We start from the raw sequence: 20,211 nt of genomic DNA on the forward strand, positions 1-20,211 counted from the left end.
AATCTCAGTATGAACACATCATTGGTTTCTTAAAGGGATAGTTCACTCAAAATTGAAATTTCACTCATTATCTACTCACCCTCATGTGGACTAAGGGCTGGGAGAAGTTTCAGAGTCCTCCGTGGCTTCTCTGAGTTACAGGGGGTCTCGGGGTAGCACTGCATGTCCATATGACGGTAGCAAACGGGGCTCACTTTTCTTCGTCCAAAAAGACACACCAAAAACCATACCTCCATAGTGCTCATCTGTAATGTCCCTCTTGTATTGAAGCCCCAACATGAGAAACTGTTCCGAAAAAAATTAAATAAGTCTATATTTTATGCTTGTTTGTAGCGGAAGCTCCCAGTGTCTCAGTTCACTGCTTTGCCTGTGTCAGTGCAAATCTCTCGCGATTTGCACTGACACCCAGTACACGGCTCCGCAAATCGCGCGAGATTCCGGCAGAGCAACACTGGGAGCTTCCGCTACAAACAAGCTTAAAATATAGACTTATTTAATTTTTTTCAGAACAATTTCTCATGTTGGGGCTTCAATACAAAAGGGACATTACATACGAGCACTATGGAGGTATTTGGATGTTTTTTTGGTGTGTCTTTTTGGACAAACCGTCATATGGCAATGCAGTGCTGCACGGAGCCCCGCTGTAACTCAGAGAAGGCACGGAGGACTCTGAAACTTCTCCCAGCCCTTAGTATAGTCGACATGAGGGTGAGTAGATAATGAGTGAAATTTCAATTTTGAGTGAACTATCCCTTTAAGTTGCCACAGAACTAGAACTATCCCAGTCCAGAGCTCTGTCTGTAGAGGGGTCGGGATCTTTCAAAGAACTGATTAGCCCCAGATGGAGAAAATACTAAATCAGATGTGATACTATAAAGTCAGTCTCGCACCCCGGCAGCAGACAGCTGAGTATGGTAGGTAGGTATCTCATTTACCCCCCTGGGTCATTCAGCTCATTATTATCATCATTTATATTTCTAGATTAGACTTGTGTACAGCTGCTTCACATTTCAGTGCACAAAGAATGATCTACAATGTCATCTTGGCAGACGTGTCTACACATCTGCATATATGGTGTAAATGGGGGAAAAGACATCATAGGGCTTCTTGATACTGATACTGTGAACAACATGTAGGAATGTATAGAAGTAAGCTCTGATTTCACCGGTTTGGTTCATCAGGGAACCGAGACCTTGATCTCCTCAAAGCCAAGGCCACAATAATAGAGGAAAGGAACTCCACCTGGGGGGCAGAGTTCAGCTCGTTTTGAGCTTGTTAAAGGTCCAGTGTGTAATATTTGTCAAAGTTTATTGGCAAAATCTGAATAACATGTGTTTGGTTTTCGTAGCCTTATAATTCTTCTTTTATATCTACCGTACATATAGCAAGGGTCTTGCTTTAGAGAGTGTTGCCATGTTTGTACGGCAGCCTGAACGGGAAATCCAGCCAACCAGAGAGCACGTTTCAGGAGTTTGGGAGGAAGGAAAGAAGGAGGAGGAAACAGTAGACTTCACCTCATCGCTCCATGCTCCTGAAATACTCCCAGTCATCCCAGTCATGGTAAACAATAGGGGTGGGAGAAAAAATCGATTCACATAAATATCGCGATATCTGTTTTGACAATTTTTAAATCGATTTATTTTTTTCAAAAATCGATTTATTTTTATTTTTTTTGAATTTTTTAAAATATTGTGCAATGTGCATTTGTTAGCCTTTTTTACATACAGAGAGTACAGGTTTTGAAAAGGGTTTAAGTTCACTTTATAATGGAGTATGTTCATTTATAGGCTCCTACAGTATTTGTGTGCAGATAAATGTTAAAAATGCAGACTAAAAATCGAGAGAATCTGCAATATCGTAGAATCGCAATTTAAATCGAATCGCCATCAAAAAAATCGTAGAAGAATCGAATCTAGAGAAAAGCATATTGTCCCAGCCCTAGTTAACAAGTTTTTTTGTCCTCGGAGGCCACCGTCACTTTGCCAACGTGAGTGCAACCCTCCCTGAATATCAAGGTTTCCCCCCCCATTTTACACACTGGACCTTTAAATCCTTTATACAGAGGGGATGTGACCATCAACACACAAGTCACAGCAGCCATAGTGAGGGACAGTGCAGTGAATGAACTCTGTCATGTGCTGAAACCAATTCATCTTTTGTATCAGTCAATCTTTTCTCATTTCTCATGTGTGTGGCCTTAAAGGTAACACACGGTACTTCACAGCTTTAATCTGCTGTGATCAACCAGCTGTGCTTATCACAACAGTCCAACCACAGCACACTGCTGCCAGATGATGGGCCAGGTGTGGAGGGAAAAACTCCACAGTCATAAAGATTTAAAGCCACAGGTTTTTTTTTCTTTTCTTTTTTACGACTGTGGGCAATGCTGAGTTTGCTCGCACTACAGCGGCAACAGTGGAGGAGGAGAGCTTCCCACTGACATGTGGGAGTCCTCAGCTAGGTGTCAACAGCTGCAGGTCCGCCTCTGGGAACCAGACCTCAACAAGACCTGCTTGTCAACATGTGTGAGATTGATGAAATGCGATGCTGTGTAAATTGTGTGTATTGTGTTCGTTGTGATAGGCTTTTCTGGAAGGAGCAGGGCCTGGCCATGACCAGGCAACGGATGGTTGTCAAGGGGCCAGTAAAGGCGTGAAGTAAAGATGTCGGCTGCTGCTGAGAATTATTTTAATCTGAGGAAAGTTCAGAGTGAGTGAAGTATCAGAGCAGCTTCATCATCAGAGCTGGTCCAGGAGAAACACTGCTTCCTAAATGATCTCAGAGGAAACACTATTAAAGGGATAGTTCACCCAAAATTGAAATGTCACTCATTATCTACTCACCCTCATGTCGACTAAGGGCTGGGAGAAGTTTCAGAGTTATCCAACTGTCTTCGTAACAAAAAGACACACCAAAAAACATCCAAATACCTCCATGCTGTTCTAATGTCCGTCTTGTATTGAAGCCCCAAAATGCGAAATAGTTCCGATAAAAATTAAATAAGTCTATATTTCAAGCTTGTTTTGTAGCGGAAGCTTCTCTTCCCGGATGTTTTTTGGTGTGTCTTTTTGTTACAAAGACAGTTGGTATCCATTTGCAACCGTTATATTGACATGCACTGCTACGCCGAGACCCCCTGTAACTCAGAGAATTGAATTGATTGATTGAAATTGAATTGAAAGCCTTTATTGTCATTATACATCAGTACAACGAAATTATGTTGCTACTCCACTTGGTATACAATCAATAAATAGTAAAGGAAGCCATGGATAACTCTGAAACTTCTCCCAGCCCTTAGTCGACATGAGGGTGAGTAGATAATGAGTGAAATTTCAATTTTGGGTGAACTATCCCTTTAACGATCATGGAGTCATCTATTCATGTTAAGACTCGTTGCACCCAACTAATAAAACTTACTGATCATCAGTGATAGGAATAACAGCGATACAAAATCGGTGCTACTTTTTTCAATAACAAGTAATCAAAAAAGTTACAGTTTCCCCGTTATAACGCCGTTACCATTACTTGGCTCAAGAAGTCCCGTCACACAATAACACACCCATTAAAGTGTAGGCCTACGTTATATACACTTTTCTTTTCAGTCCATCAACTAGTCGGAAAATATCCATTTATCTGGAACTAACCAACTGTGCGGAGGAATACTGAGTGAGTTGGTTAGTTCCAGATCAATGGGAGGTTATGTTATGGTTGGGGGTTAGGTGGCGAGTCCAAGTAATTTGACATATTTGAACATTTTATAGTTTAGCAATAGTTACTTTTCCTGGTAATTAGTTACTTGTATCATCTAGTAATTCAGTTACTAACTCAGTTACTTTTTGGAGAAAGTAACTAGTAACTATAACTCATTACTTTTTAAAAGGAACGTGCCCAACACTGCTGATCATTAATTGTTAATAGGTGTCGACTCCACTGTTCAATATCAACATCTACATCACTTTGCTTTCTGTGATCACCGTTCAGTATGCACTGCAAAAACTCAAATATCTTACCAAGAATTTGTCTTATTTCTAGTCAAAGTGTCATTTCTACTCAAAACAAATCTTATTATACTTACAATAAGACTCATCAGATAAAAAGTAGCTTGTTTTTAGACACTTTTTGCTTCTTTCAAGCAGATTTTCACTTGAAATAAGTAAAAAAATCTGTTAACGTGGAGCAAGTTTTTCTTCCTTATTACAAACACAAAAAACTTGCTTTCACTGGCAGATTTTTCTACTTATTTCAAGTGAAAATTTGTTTGAAACAAGTGAAAATGATCTAAAAACAAGTAATTTTTTAGGTGATGAGTCTTGTTTTAAGTGGAAAGAGGTTAGTTTTGACTAGAAATGAGACATTTTGACAAGAAATAAGACAGAAATTCTTGGAAAGATTTTGAGTTTTTGCAGTGTGGAGGACCACTGTGGTCCAATGAGCTGTTGAGGTGAGGATGTCAGTCTGAATGGGAGGACTCAAAATACTCTGGATTTGTCCACACTAAAGAATGCATCACTGTCTCTGTTGGAAGCAGTTGCAGTCCTACAGTGTGAAGACAGAGCTCTTCTCCTGTCAGTCAACCCCTCACTGAGCTGCTCTAGTAGAGAACAGAACAGTGAGTGGCGCCTGCAGGCCACACTGCAGGTAAAGGAGCCCAGAGCAGTGAGGAGCAGTGAGGAGCAGCGAGCGCTTCCTGCCTGCTCCACATCAGCATTAAGCGGACATGGTGACACGGAGCTGTTTGTCTTCTCAGGAGGATGTCAAGTTTTGAAGCAGGACATAAAGGGATCAGTGTGAGGGACGCTTCCTCTCACAAATACTGCAGACGACTGCAGAGGGTTGGACTCAGCTCAGACAGGAGCTTCAGTCACAACGAGTGTGAGCTGACACAAAAATATACAATATAGTGAGTGGTGACAGTTTCTTAGATAAATGAAGGACTGATCAATTATCTCTATCAGTATTAATACATGTGCCAGTCAGTAAGATAAAGGAAAAATTGTTGATGTCCCAGTTTGTCTAGGAAATATACCAAGAAAAGTAAAATACTACTGTAGAAGACAGACTCAATATTAAATGAGACTGTTAAGAAGATAGGAACATTTCCAAGATGGAGAAAAAAGGGATATACAGGTACAGAGGGGAAATCCAATACATCTTTTAAAAACTCAAAACATGATTTGAGGGTTTAACAGGTGGGTACAAACACACCCCTGGAAAAATCCTATCCTAAATGTAAAGTAGCTCACAAAAGCAAAATGGTTTAAATTTATCTGGACATTTGCTTACAGAAGACATGAACAAATCAAAAGGAAAAAGAGGTAGCTGTTGTTAAAGTTTGAACCAAATACATGTAGAATTAAGAAAAAAAAGAAAAGAAAATGGAGTCAGACTCTCAGTAAGGAGTCTGGTTTGCTCACCATGATGCTCTGACACTTTGAGGATCATGTTCATCAAACAGAGGAGTTTGATGTTACATGTGACTAATGTTGTGATCATTGAGGATCAAACAGAACAGTGAAGCCCCTCACATTAACCCCTTCCTGTCCTTAAAACATGGATGATGGATGTTAGAGATGCTGTAGTAAATGTTAATGTTGGCTAGACTCACTGAGAGCTCTTGAGGTTTGGAGGAGTTTAGAGTTAGACAGGCAGTAACTTTAATTTGCCATATATATTTACTTGCTTAGGCTACATGCCACAGGCCTTGAAGTCTCATGACTAAAGATGATGAAGTTGTCTGTGTATAAAAAGAGAATCATGAGCCCCCTGTGGACCTTTGACGTTTAAGCAACAAATATACTTTCTAACAACACAAGTTACTAAGTTACATGAGAGAGTATGGTTCCTCTTCATCTCTACATTTTAGTTTGGAAAGACCCATTAATATATCACAGTAGTCAGTGTGTTTGCGGGTCACTGGTGTTTGTGTTCTTAGTGTTGGAACTATCCTTCTCCATGGTGACTAGAGCAGCAGAGAGTCTGTGTGTTTGTGATGCGTCATAGAGAAAACAGAGCCGATTGGATAGAATGTGAGAGCAAAAGCAGTAAAAAACTAACTGGAAATCTACTTTCTTAATTTCTCCAGTACTGAGCAGAACCAGTACAGTCGAGCTGGTCCAGTATATTTAAACCTTTAGCCCCATATTAACACCAGGTTTACCAACTCTTATCTGAAGGAGTGCAACTGTAGCACTATACTTCCAACAACTTTCCGAGAAAACATTTTAAGGCAGGATCAGACGACACGATTTTTCTACCAATTTTCAGCATCAGGCCCGATTATGAACGTTGGGAACAAAGAACGGACGTATAGTGCAACATAACTGACAACCAGCAATTTTGCGTCTAAGATGCTCTACGATGCCTCCATGGAATGTTTATAACACAGTGATTTTCAACCTTGGGGTCGGGACCCCATGTGGGGTCACCTGGAATTCAAATGGGGGTCGCCTGAAATGTCTAGTAATTGATAAAACAAATTACTGATAAAAATATTTAACTAAATATTATTCTTTTAAATTATAATTAAAAACACCACAGACAATCTTAAACAACTGTATTCTATACTTTCAGTTTATCAAATATAAATTGAGTTCAAATAAAATGCAGCATATAGAAATATCTGAGCTGGCGCATCTTGATTGACGGGTCGATGTCAAAATGGGTTCACGAGCCAAAAGAGGTTTGGAACCACTGGTTTAGCATGTTAGAATTTTTGGAATTTCTTGGCCTAGTCTGACATCTCCTACGACGTGAACCTTGATGTTGACCAGAAGGATGACAGAGTGCACTGACGCAGTGTTTACACAGTGAACATGTACTTCATGTGACAGTCTAAGTGAATGGTGTATACATTGGTTAATGTACCTCATGTTCTCTCTGAAGAACAGACAGTCAACTGGCCTCTTCACCAGACCCAGGAACGGCTCCACCATCCTTTTTGCTTTTACTTTTTATTTTTCCTGTCTGAGCTAAAGACTGCAATCACACACACAGTGCTACAGTATCCATGATTGACTGTTTGTTGTAACACCCCAGGTGGCCTATGAACTCACGCAGGGTCTTGTGATGATTGGTCAGAGTCATACTTGTAGTGCTGCCAGTCTCCTGACCAAGACACGGTAAGAGTTTATTCCACTGTGATGGTTTAAAGGGATAATAGCATTTTTTTTAAAGTGGGGTTGTATGATCTACAAATAGCCCCTAAGTACTTTAATTGCAGTAGAAGACTCTCTGCACTCCTCCCGTTAGCAACGCCAGCCCATAGCCCTGCCCAGAGATTTACAACATACAGTGTTGTGAACAGACCCAAAGAAACGGCCTATTTTCACGGCCTAAAAGAGGTTTTACCTGAAAAAAAATACACAGTTCCATTGTTCGCTACGCAGTTTTTATTTGGACCTAACCAACTCACATATCCCTCCGCCCAGGGTTAGCGCCCGCCGATCAGCAGTTGGTTAGCTCCAAATAAAAACTGTGTTTTTCCTGCACTTTGAGGGGCTGGAAATAATTATATTATAGCGAACAATGGAACTGTGTTTTTTTTTTCAGGTAAAACCTCTTTTAGGCCGCGAAAATAGGCCGTTTCTTTGGGTCTGTTCACAACACTGTATGTTGTAAATCTCTGGGCAGGGCTATGGGCTGGCGTTGCTAACGGGAGGAGTGCAGAGAGTCTGCTACTGTAATTAAAGTACTTAGGGGCTATTTGTAGATCATACAAGCCCACTTTAAAAAAATGCTACTATCTCTTTAATCTGACCATCGTGAAAACAAAAAAATGATGTAGTCTGAACCCGGCCTTGGGCTGACTAGAATATCTACCAAGCTATCATCAAACAAAGTGGAGGATGTTTTGTTGGGAAAGCAAAGCTCTGCTCTGTTGTGGTATTTTTACATTTCATGTGAGCGACATGAATCAACCAGTCTCCGATTTCAAATACTTTGTTTCCTTCCAGGAGGCTGTTAATAAGATGTAAGAGACATGCTGCAGGCAGATCATCTACAAGGGCTGTCCACAAACTGCAGCACACACACACACACACACACACACACACACACACACACACACACACACACACACACACACACACACACACACACACACACACACACACACACACACACACACACACACACACACACACACACACACACACACACACAGAGGACAGTGAGCAGCCATGCACTGCAGGAAACCTGAGAGCAGTGCGCTTTAATTTGCCTGCTGCCGCCTCACTCTCATCCTGACTGCTGCTGGCAGCCGGCCCCTCCTTCCCTTCCAGAGATGCTGATCCTGACTCACAGAGGAAGCCTCAGGACATGACAGAGGTGGGGGGGGGGGGGGGGGAGAGGACAGCAGATCTGATTCATAACAAACCACCTGAGGAACAAAAGGCCACAGTGCCTCACCCCGACCAGACTGAATCAGAAGACACGTGTACTCATTAAAGGGATAGTTCACCCAAAATTCAAATTTCACTCATTATCTACTCACCCTCATGTCGACTAAGAGCTGTGAGAATTTTCAGAGTCCTCCATCCCTTCTCTGAATTACGGGGGGTCCGCGCAGCAGTATTTGTCCATATAATGGTTGTCAATGGATACCAACTTTCTTCGTCCAAAAAGACACACCAAAAAACATCCAAATACCTCCATACTGCTCGTCTGTAATGTCCCTCTTGTATTGAAGCCCCGACATGAGAAATTGTTCCACCGGTCAGTGCAAATCACGCGAGATTTGCACTGACACAGGAAGAGCAGTGAACTGAGACACTGGGAGCTTCCGCTACAAACAAGCTTAAAATATAGACTTATTTAATTTTTTTCGGAACACTTTCTCATGTCGGAGCTTCAATACAAGAGGGACATTACAGACGAGCAGTATGGAGGTATTTGGATGTTTTTTGGTGTGTCTTTTTGGACGAAGAAAGTTGGTATCCATTGACAACCATTATATGGACAAATACTGCTGCGCGGACCCCCCCGTAACTCAGAGAAGGAACGGAGGACTCTGAAAATTCTCACAGCTCTTAGTTGACATGAGGGTGAGTAGATAATGAGTGAAATTTGAATTTTGGGTGAACTATCCCTTTAAAACAGAAGGATATCTTTCCCCTCCGCCTCCTCTTTGACCCCCCCGAAGGAAAAACTAAACAAAAATCATAGAAATGTGACGTCAGAGTCGCATTTCCAGTCAACATGACAGAGATCTGTCTCTTTCGGTGAATGAAAGCTAGCGTGTGTAGCCTTGTAACGCCGTATTATGTAATAATGACGCATTATGTAATAATGTAATAAATCTTCACGTCATTATGTAATAACGCCGCATTTTGTAATAATCTGCCGCATTTTGTAATAAAAATCTTGAACGCAATATGTAATAAACTTCGCCGCATTTTGTAATAAGTTGTTACATTTTGCATCACTTATTACATATTGCGGGTGTTACACTTTTTTATGAAAAAAATGTAATAATTTGGTGCATTATGTAATAAACCACCAAAATGGATGTCTTAATTAGAAAAAAACATTAACAATAATACACGCTGCTCCTCCTCCCCGCTGAGCAGAGCGGTCGGGGTCCGCCCGCTATTCAGACATCCCGCTATTCCGACATGTCACTATTTAGACATCCCGCTATTACGACATCCCTCTATCTAGACATGCCGGTAGTCCGACACTTTTTGATACCGCTATTCCGACACGTCTTTTTTTTTTTTTACATCTGCGATACCCAGGCGCGTCTCTCTCTCTCTTTTCTTTTCAGCATGTCTATCACCGGTTTGATGAGGGAGTGATGTTCTTAATCTCAACAACTAAACTATCAAGTCGCAAACAAAACTGACACATATGATAAACAAACAGAACTATGCTGCAGTTTGTTTGTCAAGTTAACCTGTCACCTTCAGCACCACGGACAGCGCCGCGGATGAGCCGCGGAGCTGCAGCTGTGAGCGTCTGGGCTCTGGGCTTATGGCCTGGGGCCTCATTTATCAAAACTGTAAGTTAGCAGTGTAAAACTGCTGCTACTAAATGTTTTGCTTAGGCCTGCTTAGGCGAAAAGACACCCAACATATTTACACCTTTTTCAGATCTATCAAACTGTGCGTGCACAACTCTGCACCTCAACTTTGATAACTGGATCCAAGAATGGTGCGCAGTTGCGCACGTGAACACACCTCCGTCCCCGGAATGCCTACACAACCATATATGGTCAGCACGTGCATATTAATTAGCCATGTGCGCTCTGTGGAGCGACAACAAAGTGACAACGAAGACAACGGGCGGAGGGAGGGGGAAAGAAAGCGAGATACATGGCATCGGGCAATAAATCAGGCAAAAACCTCCCAAATCTCAACAAAAGGGAGCAGAAAAAAGAATACTCTTATGTAATCTGCCCCTTTATTCCAGACAATCTTTTTTTTCTTCTTTTACCTATGTTAAAACAATGTAAAGCAGCAGGATAAACTCAGGTGACTGAATAATAACAGTCTCAGTAGCTGCAGATCAGTGTGCGCTGCCGCCGGTGTGTTTTTAAACTTGGAGGGTTTGTTTTTTCTTCTCTAATAGGCCAATGTATTTGTGTATGAGAAACAGTGTCTCAGATGAAAAAATAAAAATAAATCAGAAGGACACGTCTGACTATAACGTAATCAATCAATGTCGGAAAAGCGGAATGTTTGAAAAATAGTAAAGTGCCGCTACTCCGACAATGAAAAAAAAAATGTCGGAATAGTGGGACGCTTAAAAAATAATGTTAATGCCGCTATTCCGACAATTAGAAGTCAATGTCGAAATAGCGGCATGTCTGAATAGCAGCATGTAACCAGAGCGGTCTCCTCCGACAGCGGGTCCCACGCGGATGGTAACCGCTCCGCGTCTCTCCCTCCCCCCTTGTCCACCGACAATAATACGCCCGGGTCATGTTCGTCTGTGGAGGGATGACATGGACCACGGTCCGACTGGAGCTCCAGGCCGGGTCCAGCTCTGCTCCAGCAGCGGCAGGGGCGGCTGGGATCGCCGCCCCCGGAGCCGCAGCTGGGGCGAGCTGGGGGGGGGTCGAGCTGTGGGATTTCATCGGGCTGATGATGCTGGAAGTGATTTTGCCTCTGATTTTCACCAGATTTAACATTTTATCAAAATTTGCCCAGCTGATCCAGGCTGTGCCAGGCTCGTGCTCTGCAGCGATTTGTTTATTCATCTTAACAGAGCGCGAGCGAGATTTAACACACACATTCACACAGGCGACACACACATACGGGCTACACATGATACACATACCCACACACACACACATCTGAGGGGCCGAGGCGCCTGCCGAGCGGCACGGAGAAAAGCGCATCTGGTGGCGTGCCCCTCAGGGAGCACCCAGAGCGGAGCGGTGGGATAGATAGATAGATAGTTAGATTTGACCGTCCTACTGGTTTTAGAAATTAATTCATATTTATGATTCATGCATGCTGGTATGCTTAAAGTCAGTGTTATTCTGATGGTCCTAATGTCTTTTTTTTCTAATTAAGACATCCATTTTGGTGGTTTATTACATAATGCACCAAATTATTACATTTTTTTCATAAAAAAGTGTAACACCCGCAATATGTAATAAGTGATGCAAAATGTAACAACTTATTACAAAATGCGGCAAAGTTTATTACATATTGCGTTCAAGATTTTTATTACAAAATGCGGCAGATTATTACAAAATGCGGCGTTATTACATAATGACGTGAAGATTTATTACATTATTACATAATGCGTCATTATTACATAATGCGGCGTTACAAGCCTATTTAGCAACAACCCAGAGACTTTCAGCATGAAGCGTTTGTTACGTCTCCAGCACAAACAAACACTAAACATCAGGTTTTGTTTCTCTGGCTGTAGATCCCATGTGCAGTTTGCCATCATGGTGTTTACTTTTGGTTAAACTCAAGAGATAAGTGTTTGAAATGACTCGCGTAGAAACCACGTCTTGTTAGAAAGCTGCAGGAGGCTGAGAGAGTGCTGTTTGCCACAATATCTATGGCTCTGTGTAAATCTTACACTGGCCTATCTCTACAAGTTAACGTCACCCATGTTACATGCCAGGCTGGAAAAATAAAACACAACTGGGTGATGGATCTAAAACCTTCTTCCACCTACAAATCCTAGTTCATGTAAGAAAACAAACAGAAAAAGTAAACAAATCAGCCAAAGTGCATGTTGAGATGGAGGGAGTAGACAGAACTGCCTCAATCCCAGAGCCGCTGAGACCAAGAGGAACGGCTCAGGTGTTGTACGAGTATGAATGTAGAGGGAGAAGACATAAACAGATGATGAAACAGCAACATCTCCGATCTGACCCGATCCAACACCACACTATAGTTACAGCTGTTTACAGATGCTGTTAGATGCAGCTGCAGTCGTTATCTAGTGCAAAACATTTGTGATTCAAATTCAAGAGGATCACTACTACACAGAACTTTACTTAACATTAAACTTAGGAATAGGTCTGAGCTCGCTGTGTGCACAGCTGAGATGTGGCACCTTGTATATAAGGGGTTCCCTGAAGAGCAGCGTATGTGCTCTGTGTGACCTCGATATTGTGGAGGATGAATTTCACTTTCTGCTTCAGTGCCCTCTCAGTTTTAATGAACTGAGGAAATCCGTGTTTGAAAAAGTTCAGGTGAAGAACCCTGACTTCTCTTGGATGTCGAGAGTGTGATATGTTGAGCTGTTTTTTCAAGGAGGAGATCCAGGTCCAAGCCAGATTTATTGAAAAAGCATGGACTCTGAGACAGAAAACATTCTATCCTATATAAGACTACTTACTATGATTGTTTTGGTTATTTTGAAAAAAATGTGTTGCATGAGTTTATGGACACATACTGTATGTATGAGTGGACTTGTTAGCCATCCTCAAATGTATGCATTTATATAGTCTAGTGTCCTGTAGGCCCATGTGGGCTGGGCACAGTAATGTGCATGACACTTAAATCAATCAATAAATCAATCAGTATGGGTTATTATCATTGGTTCTTCTGCAGAGGTTACATACCTGGTGACCAGCACAGCTGTGTCCACTGGTGGGATGTCGTCTCTTCCACCAGGAACGTGGTTGGTGCCGAGGTACCTTGGGCCCCCGAACTCCTGATACTGCCAGTTACAGAAGCTCTCCAGAGACCGTTCTCCATGATGACCCACAGTGAGCTTCTCCTGAGGAGCACAGGCACAACATATGAACTGCTGCTCTGTCACTGTGGGACTTTTAGCTTAGATTTACATTGTCCATGTCACTGTTCCTGATGCCTGATGGTTGACCCGTTCACTTGCCTCTGGACCAAATTATTCAAGTATATTTACTTTGCTTTGTATCTGTTCAAACTCTAAGCTCAGATGAAATCAAGAACAAAGATTATTTTTGTTCATTCTTAAAGGGATAGTTCACTCATTATCTACTCACCCTCATGTGGACTAAGGGCTGGGAGAAGTTTCAGAGTCCTCCGTGGCTTCTCTGAGTTACAGGGGGTCTCGGCGTAGCAGTGCATGTCCATATAACGGTTGCAAATGGATACCAACTGTCTTCATAACAAAAAGACACACCAAAAAACATCCAAATACCTCCATGCTGCTCGTATGTAATGTCCGTCTTGTATTGAAGCCCCAAAATGCGAAATTGTCCCGAAAAAAAAAAAGTCTATATTTCAAGCTTGTTTGTAGCGGAAGCTCCTCTTCCCGGTTCGTCAAATTTGGACGAACTGGAAAGAGGACGGACCCTGGTTCGTCCAAATTTGACGAACCGGGAAGATGAGCTTCCGCTACAAACAAGCTTGAAATATAGACTTATTTAATTTTTTTGGGACAATTTCGCATTTCGGGGCTTCAATACAAGACGGACATTACATACGAGCAGCATGGAGGTATTTGGATGTTTTTTGGTGTGTCTTTTTGTTACCAAGACAGTTGGTATCCATTTGCAACCGTTATATGGACATGCACTGCTACACCGAGACCCCCTGTAACTCAGAGAAGCCACGGAGGACTCTGAAACTTCTCCCAGCCCTTAGTCCACATGAAGGTGAGTAGATAATGAGTGAAATTTCAATTTTGGGTCAACTATCCCTTTAATTGCAAATGGCTTTGAAACTTTAACTCAGAGGACAGAGGAGCTTCATGAAGATAAAAGGAAATCTCCGTCCCAGAGGGCATGACCTCCTGTGAGTGGGTGTGTCCAGCAGCTGCTGGCAGTGAGGCTGTGAGGGTCAACACACAGTTACACAGGTCAGAGAAGGTGAAGAGTCAGGCTTACCGGGCGGCTGTGAAGCAGCACAAGCTTGGTGACTCGAATGTTGATCCGGACTCCCAGACTCTGGTGGTGGAACATGTTGTACACCTGCAAGAGATGGAACAAGAGACTCAGACACGTCTCTCTGACTGCTACAGTAGCTGCTGCTTCATTCATAACACAACAGACAGGACCCAGAGTTGAAGTCAATGTGCACATGCACAGTTTCCCTTCATGAAACACAGTAACCTTAACAATGTGCAACACTGTGGCTTCATACTTAACATAAAACACTAGTGACTGTTAATGGTCAGTGTTAGTCCCTCATGATGATGATACATGACTGCAGACAGGGTTACAAACTAAACAAAGAGACACTACAGCAGCTGTCAATCAAACAAGACAATGTCCAAACTGAAACAAAGTGATTAAACATGGAGGGAGACATCTTGAATGCTTTGTTAAGCATCATTACAACTGACCAGAATCACAGACACCGGGAACCCCAAATGTTTCTTCTATAAAGTAGCACAATGACAAAACATGAGACTACTTTGGTCCTGGCTTTCTGTAATAAGACAGAAGTTGTTGACATGTGCACACCAATTGAATAAATAACTATAAACCATTGTCTATAATTCTTTAACTCTGTTTGACCTTTTCTTTCTGTCAACATCATGATAACTGACTGAGCTGGTGAAAAAGATTCAGTACATTCATGCAAAATACTGGGAAAAGCAGAAACCAGACTTCTCTGATTCCTGCTACATCACCTTTACATTTCATCACATTTGGCTTCACAACTGAGCTATAGTCCAACCCTCTGCTCGTTGAGATTTAAAAGGGCTTAATTAAAGGTGTTTTGGGGATTGGTATGGCTCATTGGCATCATCAGCACAAAACACTGCTCTTTTGTTTATGCTTCAGTGGAACTGTATTTTAATTATTACATGTGATGTCACATGAAATAAAATGTGTAAGACGTAACTACGGTATTATGTTATATTCATTTCTGCGTTATGACTTTTATTCTATACCTCCTTTACGCCCCAGTTTATGCATATACAGCAGTTCTAAACTAGGTGTGGTGTTTCCATCAGGACAGCAGCATCTTGGAAATGATCACACCTCCATCCCTCCACCCTTCCAAACCTTCACCCTCCACCCTCAGTCCTGAATCACATCTAATTCTATCCAGTCTAAAACCAAGTGTTAAAGGACAATTCCAGGCGAATTCAACTCGGGGGTGTATTTTCCTAACATTTTAGGTCTAAAAGAAGGAATCTGAAGATTTTCAGTTTAATTGCTCCTGTTTTGCGGTAGTTGTGTCTGTCCCCGCATCGCCACGGCAGCAATGAGTGGGAGTGGATGCAAGTTCCACTGCTTAGGCTGTTTACATCCCTCAAAGCCGCATTTTTTTTCCACAGACAGCGTCAGATGGCGACTCAAACATGCACCGAGAAGTTTATTTACTTCAAGCAAGCCGACATGTTTGTAAAACTAGATCTAATTCAAAGTCTCCCGGAGTCTCGCGCGAGACCCAAGTTTCCGTGCACGGTGTGTTCAGGTGCAGTGGGAGCTACCGTTTGTGTCATAAACACAGGAATATCAACTCTTGACTTGCTTCAAGTAAAAAAAACTTCTGGCCGCATGTTTGAGTCGCCATCTGACGCTGTCTGTGGAAAAAAATTGCGGCTTTGAGGGATGTAAACAGCCTAAGCAGCGGAACTTGCATCCGCTCCCATTCATTGCTGCACAGGACAATTACACAGGAGCAATTAAACTGAAAATCTTCAGATTCCTTCTTTTAGACCTAAAATGTTAGGAAAATACAGCCCCGAGTTGAATTTGCCCGGAATTGTCCTTTAAATATAGGTTACTAAATGTGAGTGTTTGAGTAGCCATCTGACCTGACGCTGTCTGTGGAAAAAAATGTACACTTGAAGCAAGTCAAGAGTTGATATTCCTGTGTTTATGACACAAACGGTAGCTCCCAACTGCACCTGAATACACCGAGCACGGCAACTTGGGTCTCTCCACTGTCTGTGGAAAAAAATTGCGGCTTTGAGGGATGTAAACAGACTAAGCAGCAGAATTTGCATCCGCTCCCATTCATTGCTGCTGTGGCGATGCGGGGACAGACACAACTACCGCAAAACAGGAGCGATTAAACTGAAAATCTTCAGATTCCTTCTTTTAGACCTAAAATGTTAGGAACATACAGCCGAGTTGAATTCGCCTGGAATTGTCCTTTAACCTGCAAACAGCCCATTCTAAGTGTCCTCTTTCATTTATTTTACACCCCAGGTATAAAACTCAGACTGACCATCACATCAACAACTATACAAGAATGACTTCAGACACTTTCCTGGACTGGTCATACTGGTCTGACACTGGAAGCACTTTGGTTCTAACTGAGTGGTGAAGTGATAATTAGCTCATTGCAAATAATTAAGGCAAAGATGACAAAAGTGATTCCCTACTTTTCACTCCCTGTTCTCCACTCCCCCTCTAGTTTTCCAACATTTTACGGACTAATTGGTTGATATTAGAAGCTTAATCCTTCGTGTAAATAATTACGACTTGCAGGCCTGAACAAAAGTTTCCCTGCTGATATCAAAGCAGACAGGTTAGAGCTTTTTCACTGTCCCCTCCGGCTCTCCACTGTGCATGTCTCTCCTCTCCCCCTGCTCTGGCCTCCAGAGCCCCAGCCAAGGCTACAGTATGAGTCTCCCCTGTGCTGAGCTGAGTACTAAGCAGCTTTGTTCAGTTGGCTGCTCCGGCCTGTTGTTACAGAGGGCTGCACGGGTGACAAAATTGGGATGTGGTTCTGGCTCGTCTCCATCACTGTGCAACGACGTCCGGCAGCCAAGTGGGAGTGCGTTTACATGCACAGAAGTTTATCCTGGTTTCTTCTTGTATGGGATGTGATGTTTCCATGGGAACATGAGGAAACCAGGTGACTCTGACAGTTACCCAGGTGTGTGTTCTGTCTGCAGCAGATAAGCTTTCGCTCTCTAGATCTTTTCCACGAACTCTATCATGACTTTACTGTGTGTCAGTGTTGGAAGATTAAAGGACACTATCAGTTCATCAATAACATGGTGTTATCTTCCATTTGCTGTAGTTTTACCACAAGCTGCCCTCTTTTCTGCTCTCCCTCCATCACAACTAAACATGGTCTGTGGAAACACAAAGGGGACTAAGGGGATTTGGAATACAAACACACTTGACACTTGATTTGTTGAACACAAAACAAAGAAACAGGCTATTTGAGTTACAGAGCTCCGGTCTTACCATGTTCATGACCGTCAGCAGGAACCTCTGGGCGGCCTCGGCGCCGTGGTACTGCACCATGTCCGAGTCCGCCACCACCACCGTCTCCACGGTGTAGGCTTCGTGCAGGCGGATGGCGTTCCTCTTGCCCCGGACGTCCTCCGCTACTTTTGACCTCTTCTCCTTCCTCTTCCCTGCTACAGACACAAGACACAGAGAGGAGCAGCATTATAAAACACTGCCGCTGTGTGTGTGTGGAGCTGAGTCTCAGTGGTTTGTTCGCCGCCACTGTGCGTTTCAAACTAATTAATAGGGCTGGGACGATATGCTTTTCTCCCGATTCGATTCTTCTACGATTTTTTGGATGGCGATTCGATTTAAATTGCGATTCTACGATATTGCCGATTCTCTCGATTTTTAGTCTGCATTTTTAACATTTATCTGCACACAAATACTGTAGGAGCCTATAAATTAACATACTCCATTATAAAGTGAACTTAAACCCTTTTCAAAACCTGTACTCTCTGGATGTAAAAAAGGCTAACAAATGCACATTGCACAATATTTTAAAAAATTTCCCCCCAAAAAAAAAAATTTCAAAAAAATTCAAAGAAAAAAAAAATTGATTTTTGAAAAAAAAAATCGATTTAAAAATCGTCAAAAAAGATATTGCGATATTTATGTGAATTGATTTTTTTCTCCCACCCCTACTAATTAACACTGCAAAGCACAATGCTGTTCCTCTATTGATTATGAGAAAAGCCCAGTGATGGAAATAACAGCATTATAAAATAACGGCGTTACTAACGACACTACTATTTTTCAATAACGATTAATCAAAAAAGTTACTGGTTCCCTGGGTTACAACGCTGTTACCATTACTGACAATAAAATGCACCATTATTCACCGTTACTCGACTCCCGTCACAAAATAATACACCCGTTAGAGTGTACGTTATATACACTTTTTTTCTGACCATCAATTAGTCCGAAAAAAAGACGTTTATCTGGAACCAACCAACTTACTCAGTATTCCTCCACACAGGCAGGCTCCATGTGTTGGTTAGTTCCAGATAAATGGGAGGTTAGGGAGCGAGTCAAAGTAATTTGACATATTTGAGCATTTATAAAAAAGTAACGCAAAAGTAATTCAGTTACTAACTCAGTTATTTTTTTGGTGAAGTAACTAATTACTTTTTTAAAGGGGGCATACCGGTATTATGGAAATATCCATTTTTGAAGGCTCTTTAACATATATTTAGGTGTTTGTCTTGCCTTCCAGCCCCCAAAATGTGAGAATTGACAAAAAAAAAATCTGTAATTTTCAGGCTCCCTAGGTTGAAATCCATGTGGTTTTATGAAGTGTTCCCTTGGTTGTCTTCTAGTGATGGAACTAGTTTTTGATTTGTATAACCCCACCTCTACCTGGTAGCAGTAGAAGGGGCGGGGCGAGCAGTGGTTCATTTGCATTTAAAGGGACAGGCACTGAAACCAGGCGTTGTGAACAGGGCTGTTTAGAGAGGATGAAAAGAGCTGTGATGTTTGATCCTTGGGGGATTTTGACCAAAGCATGTCACAGACATGTCTTTAAGACACCTGGGAACTATTTTAATTTGTGGAAAAGGGGCATAAAGTAACATGCCCAACACTGGAACAGGTCAGCAGCCTGTCACAGGGCCATATATAGAGACAACACACATTCACATTCATTTAGACTCACCAGTTACCCTATTGTGAATGTCTCTGGACTGTGGAAGAAGGCAGAATACCCAGAGACGCCTTCTGTCTGTGAGGGAACAGTGCTACAGTAACCACTGCTCCACCGCGCCGCTCTCTGACAGACAGTTTTGTTTTGTCAGACATTGAAGGATTGTACAGCAAAAACTGTGACTTGACATGAGTTCAAAGTCCTGTGTAGTCAGACTGATAGACCTCCTCCATTGTTCACTGCCCGTTAAAACACAGACAGTGACTTCTGTACTCTTACTTTTGTCTTTATAAAATATGTTCTGCCAATTCCTGGCTCCGCTCTTTTTTATGTGACTACAAGCAAAGTGACAAATCAAAGGTTGTGGGATGGTCTACCCACTGCCATGTTCTAACAGAACTGGGTCTGGGGTTTCTTGGTGTTGCAGACTCTAGGAATCACATACCCCAACTAAAAGCACTGATTACTTAAAGGGATAGTTCACCCAAAATTGAAATTTCACTCATTATCTACTCACCCTCATGTGGACAGAGGAGCTTCGAGAAGCTTCCGCTACAAAACAAGCTTGAAATATAGACTTATTAAAAAAATTTCGCGACAATTTTGCATTTCGGGGCTTCAATACAAGACGGACATTACATACGAGCAGCATGGAGGTATTTGGATGTTTTTTGGTGTGTCTTTTTGTTACGAAGACAGTTGGTATCCATTTGCAACCGTTATATGGACATGCACTGCTACGCCGAGACCCCCTGTAACTCAGAGAAGCCACGGAGGACTCTGAAACTTCTCCCAGCCCTTAGTCCACATGAGGGTGAGTAGATAATGAGTTCAATTTTGGGTGAACTATCCCTTTAAGGATCACAGTTGCTATGACATCAAGAATCTGAGGATGGCAGTCAGGCAACTGAGCGTCTTCACCAGTCATCAGGACTGAGCAACAAGCTGAAAGCCTACAGTGTGAGGC

The 20,211-nt window shown here is 42.3% G+C and overlaps 1 protein-coding gene across 1 annotated transcript in view; it reads right to left on the minus strand.

The window, feature by feature from the left end:
* The window catches only part of adamts17 (ADAM metallopeptidase with thrombospondin type 1 motif, 17), a gene marked incomplete at both ends in the record, with an annotated part of 178,466 nt that overhangs the window by 103,248 nt on the left and 55,007 nt on the right, over positions 1 to 20,211 (minus strand). Inside the window, 3 exons of the mRNA XM_083993041.1 lie at positions 13,034 to 13,191; positions 14,285 to 14,368; positions 17,558 to 17,730. Coding sequence (XP_083849167.1) covers positions 13,034 to 13,191; positions 14,285 to 14,368; positions 17,558 to 17,730 — 415 coding nt within the window. The remainder of the gene's footprint in view (positions 1 to 13,033; positions 13,192 to 14,284; positions 14,369 to 17,557; positions 17,731 to 20,211) is intronic.

Source organism: Trachurus trachurus, assembly GCF_905171665.1.
Source record: "Trachurus trachurus genome assembly, chromosome: 3".
NCBI classification, from domain to species: domain Eukaryota; kingdom Metazoa; phylum Chordata; class Actinopteri; order Carangiformes; family Carangidae; genus Trachurus; species Trachurus trachurus.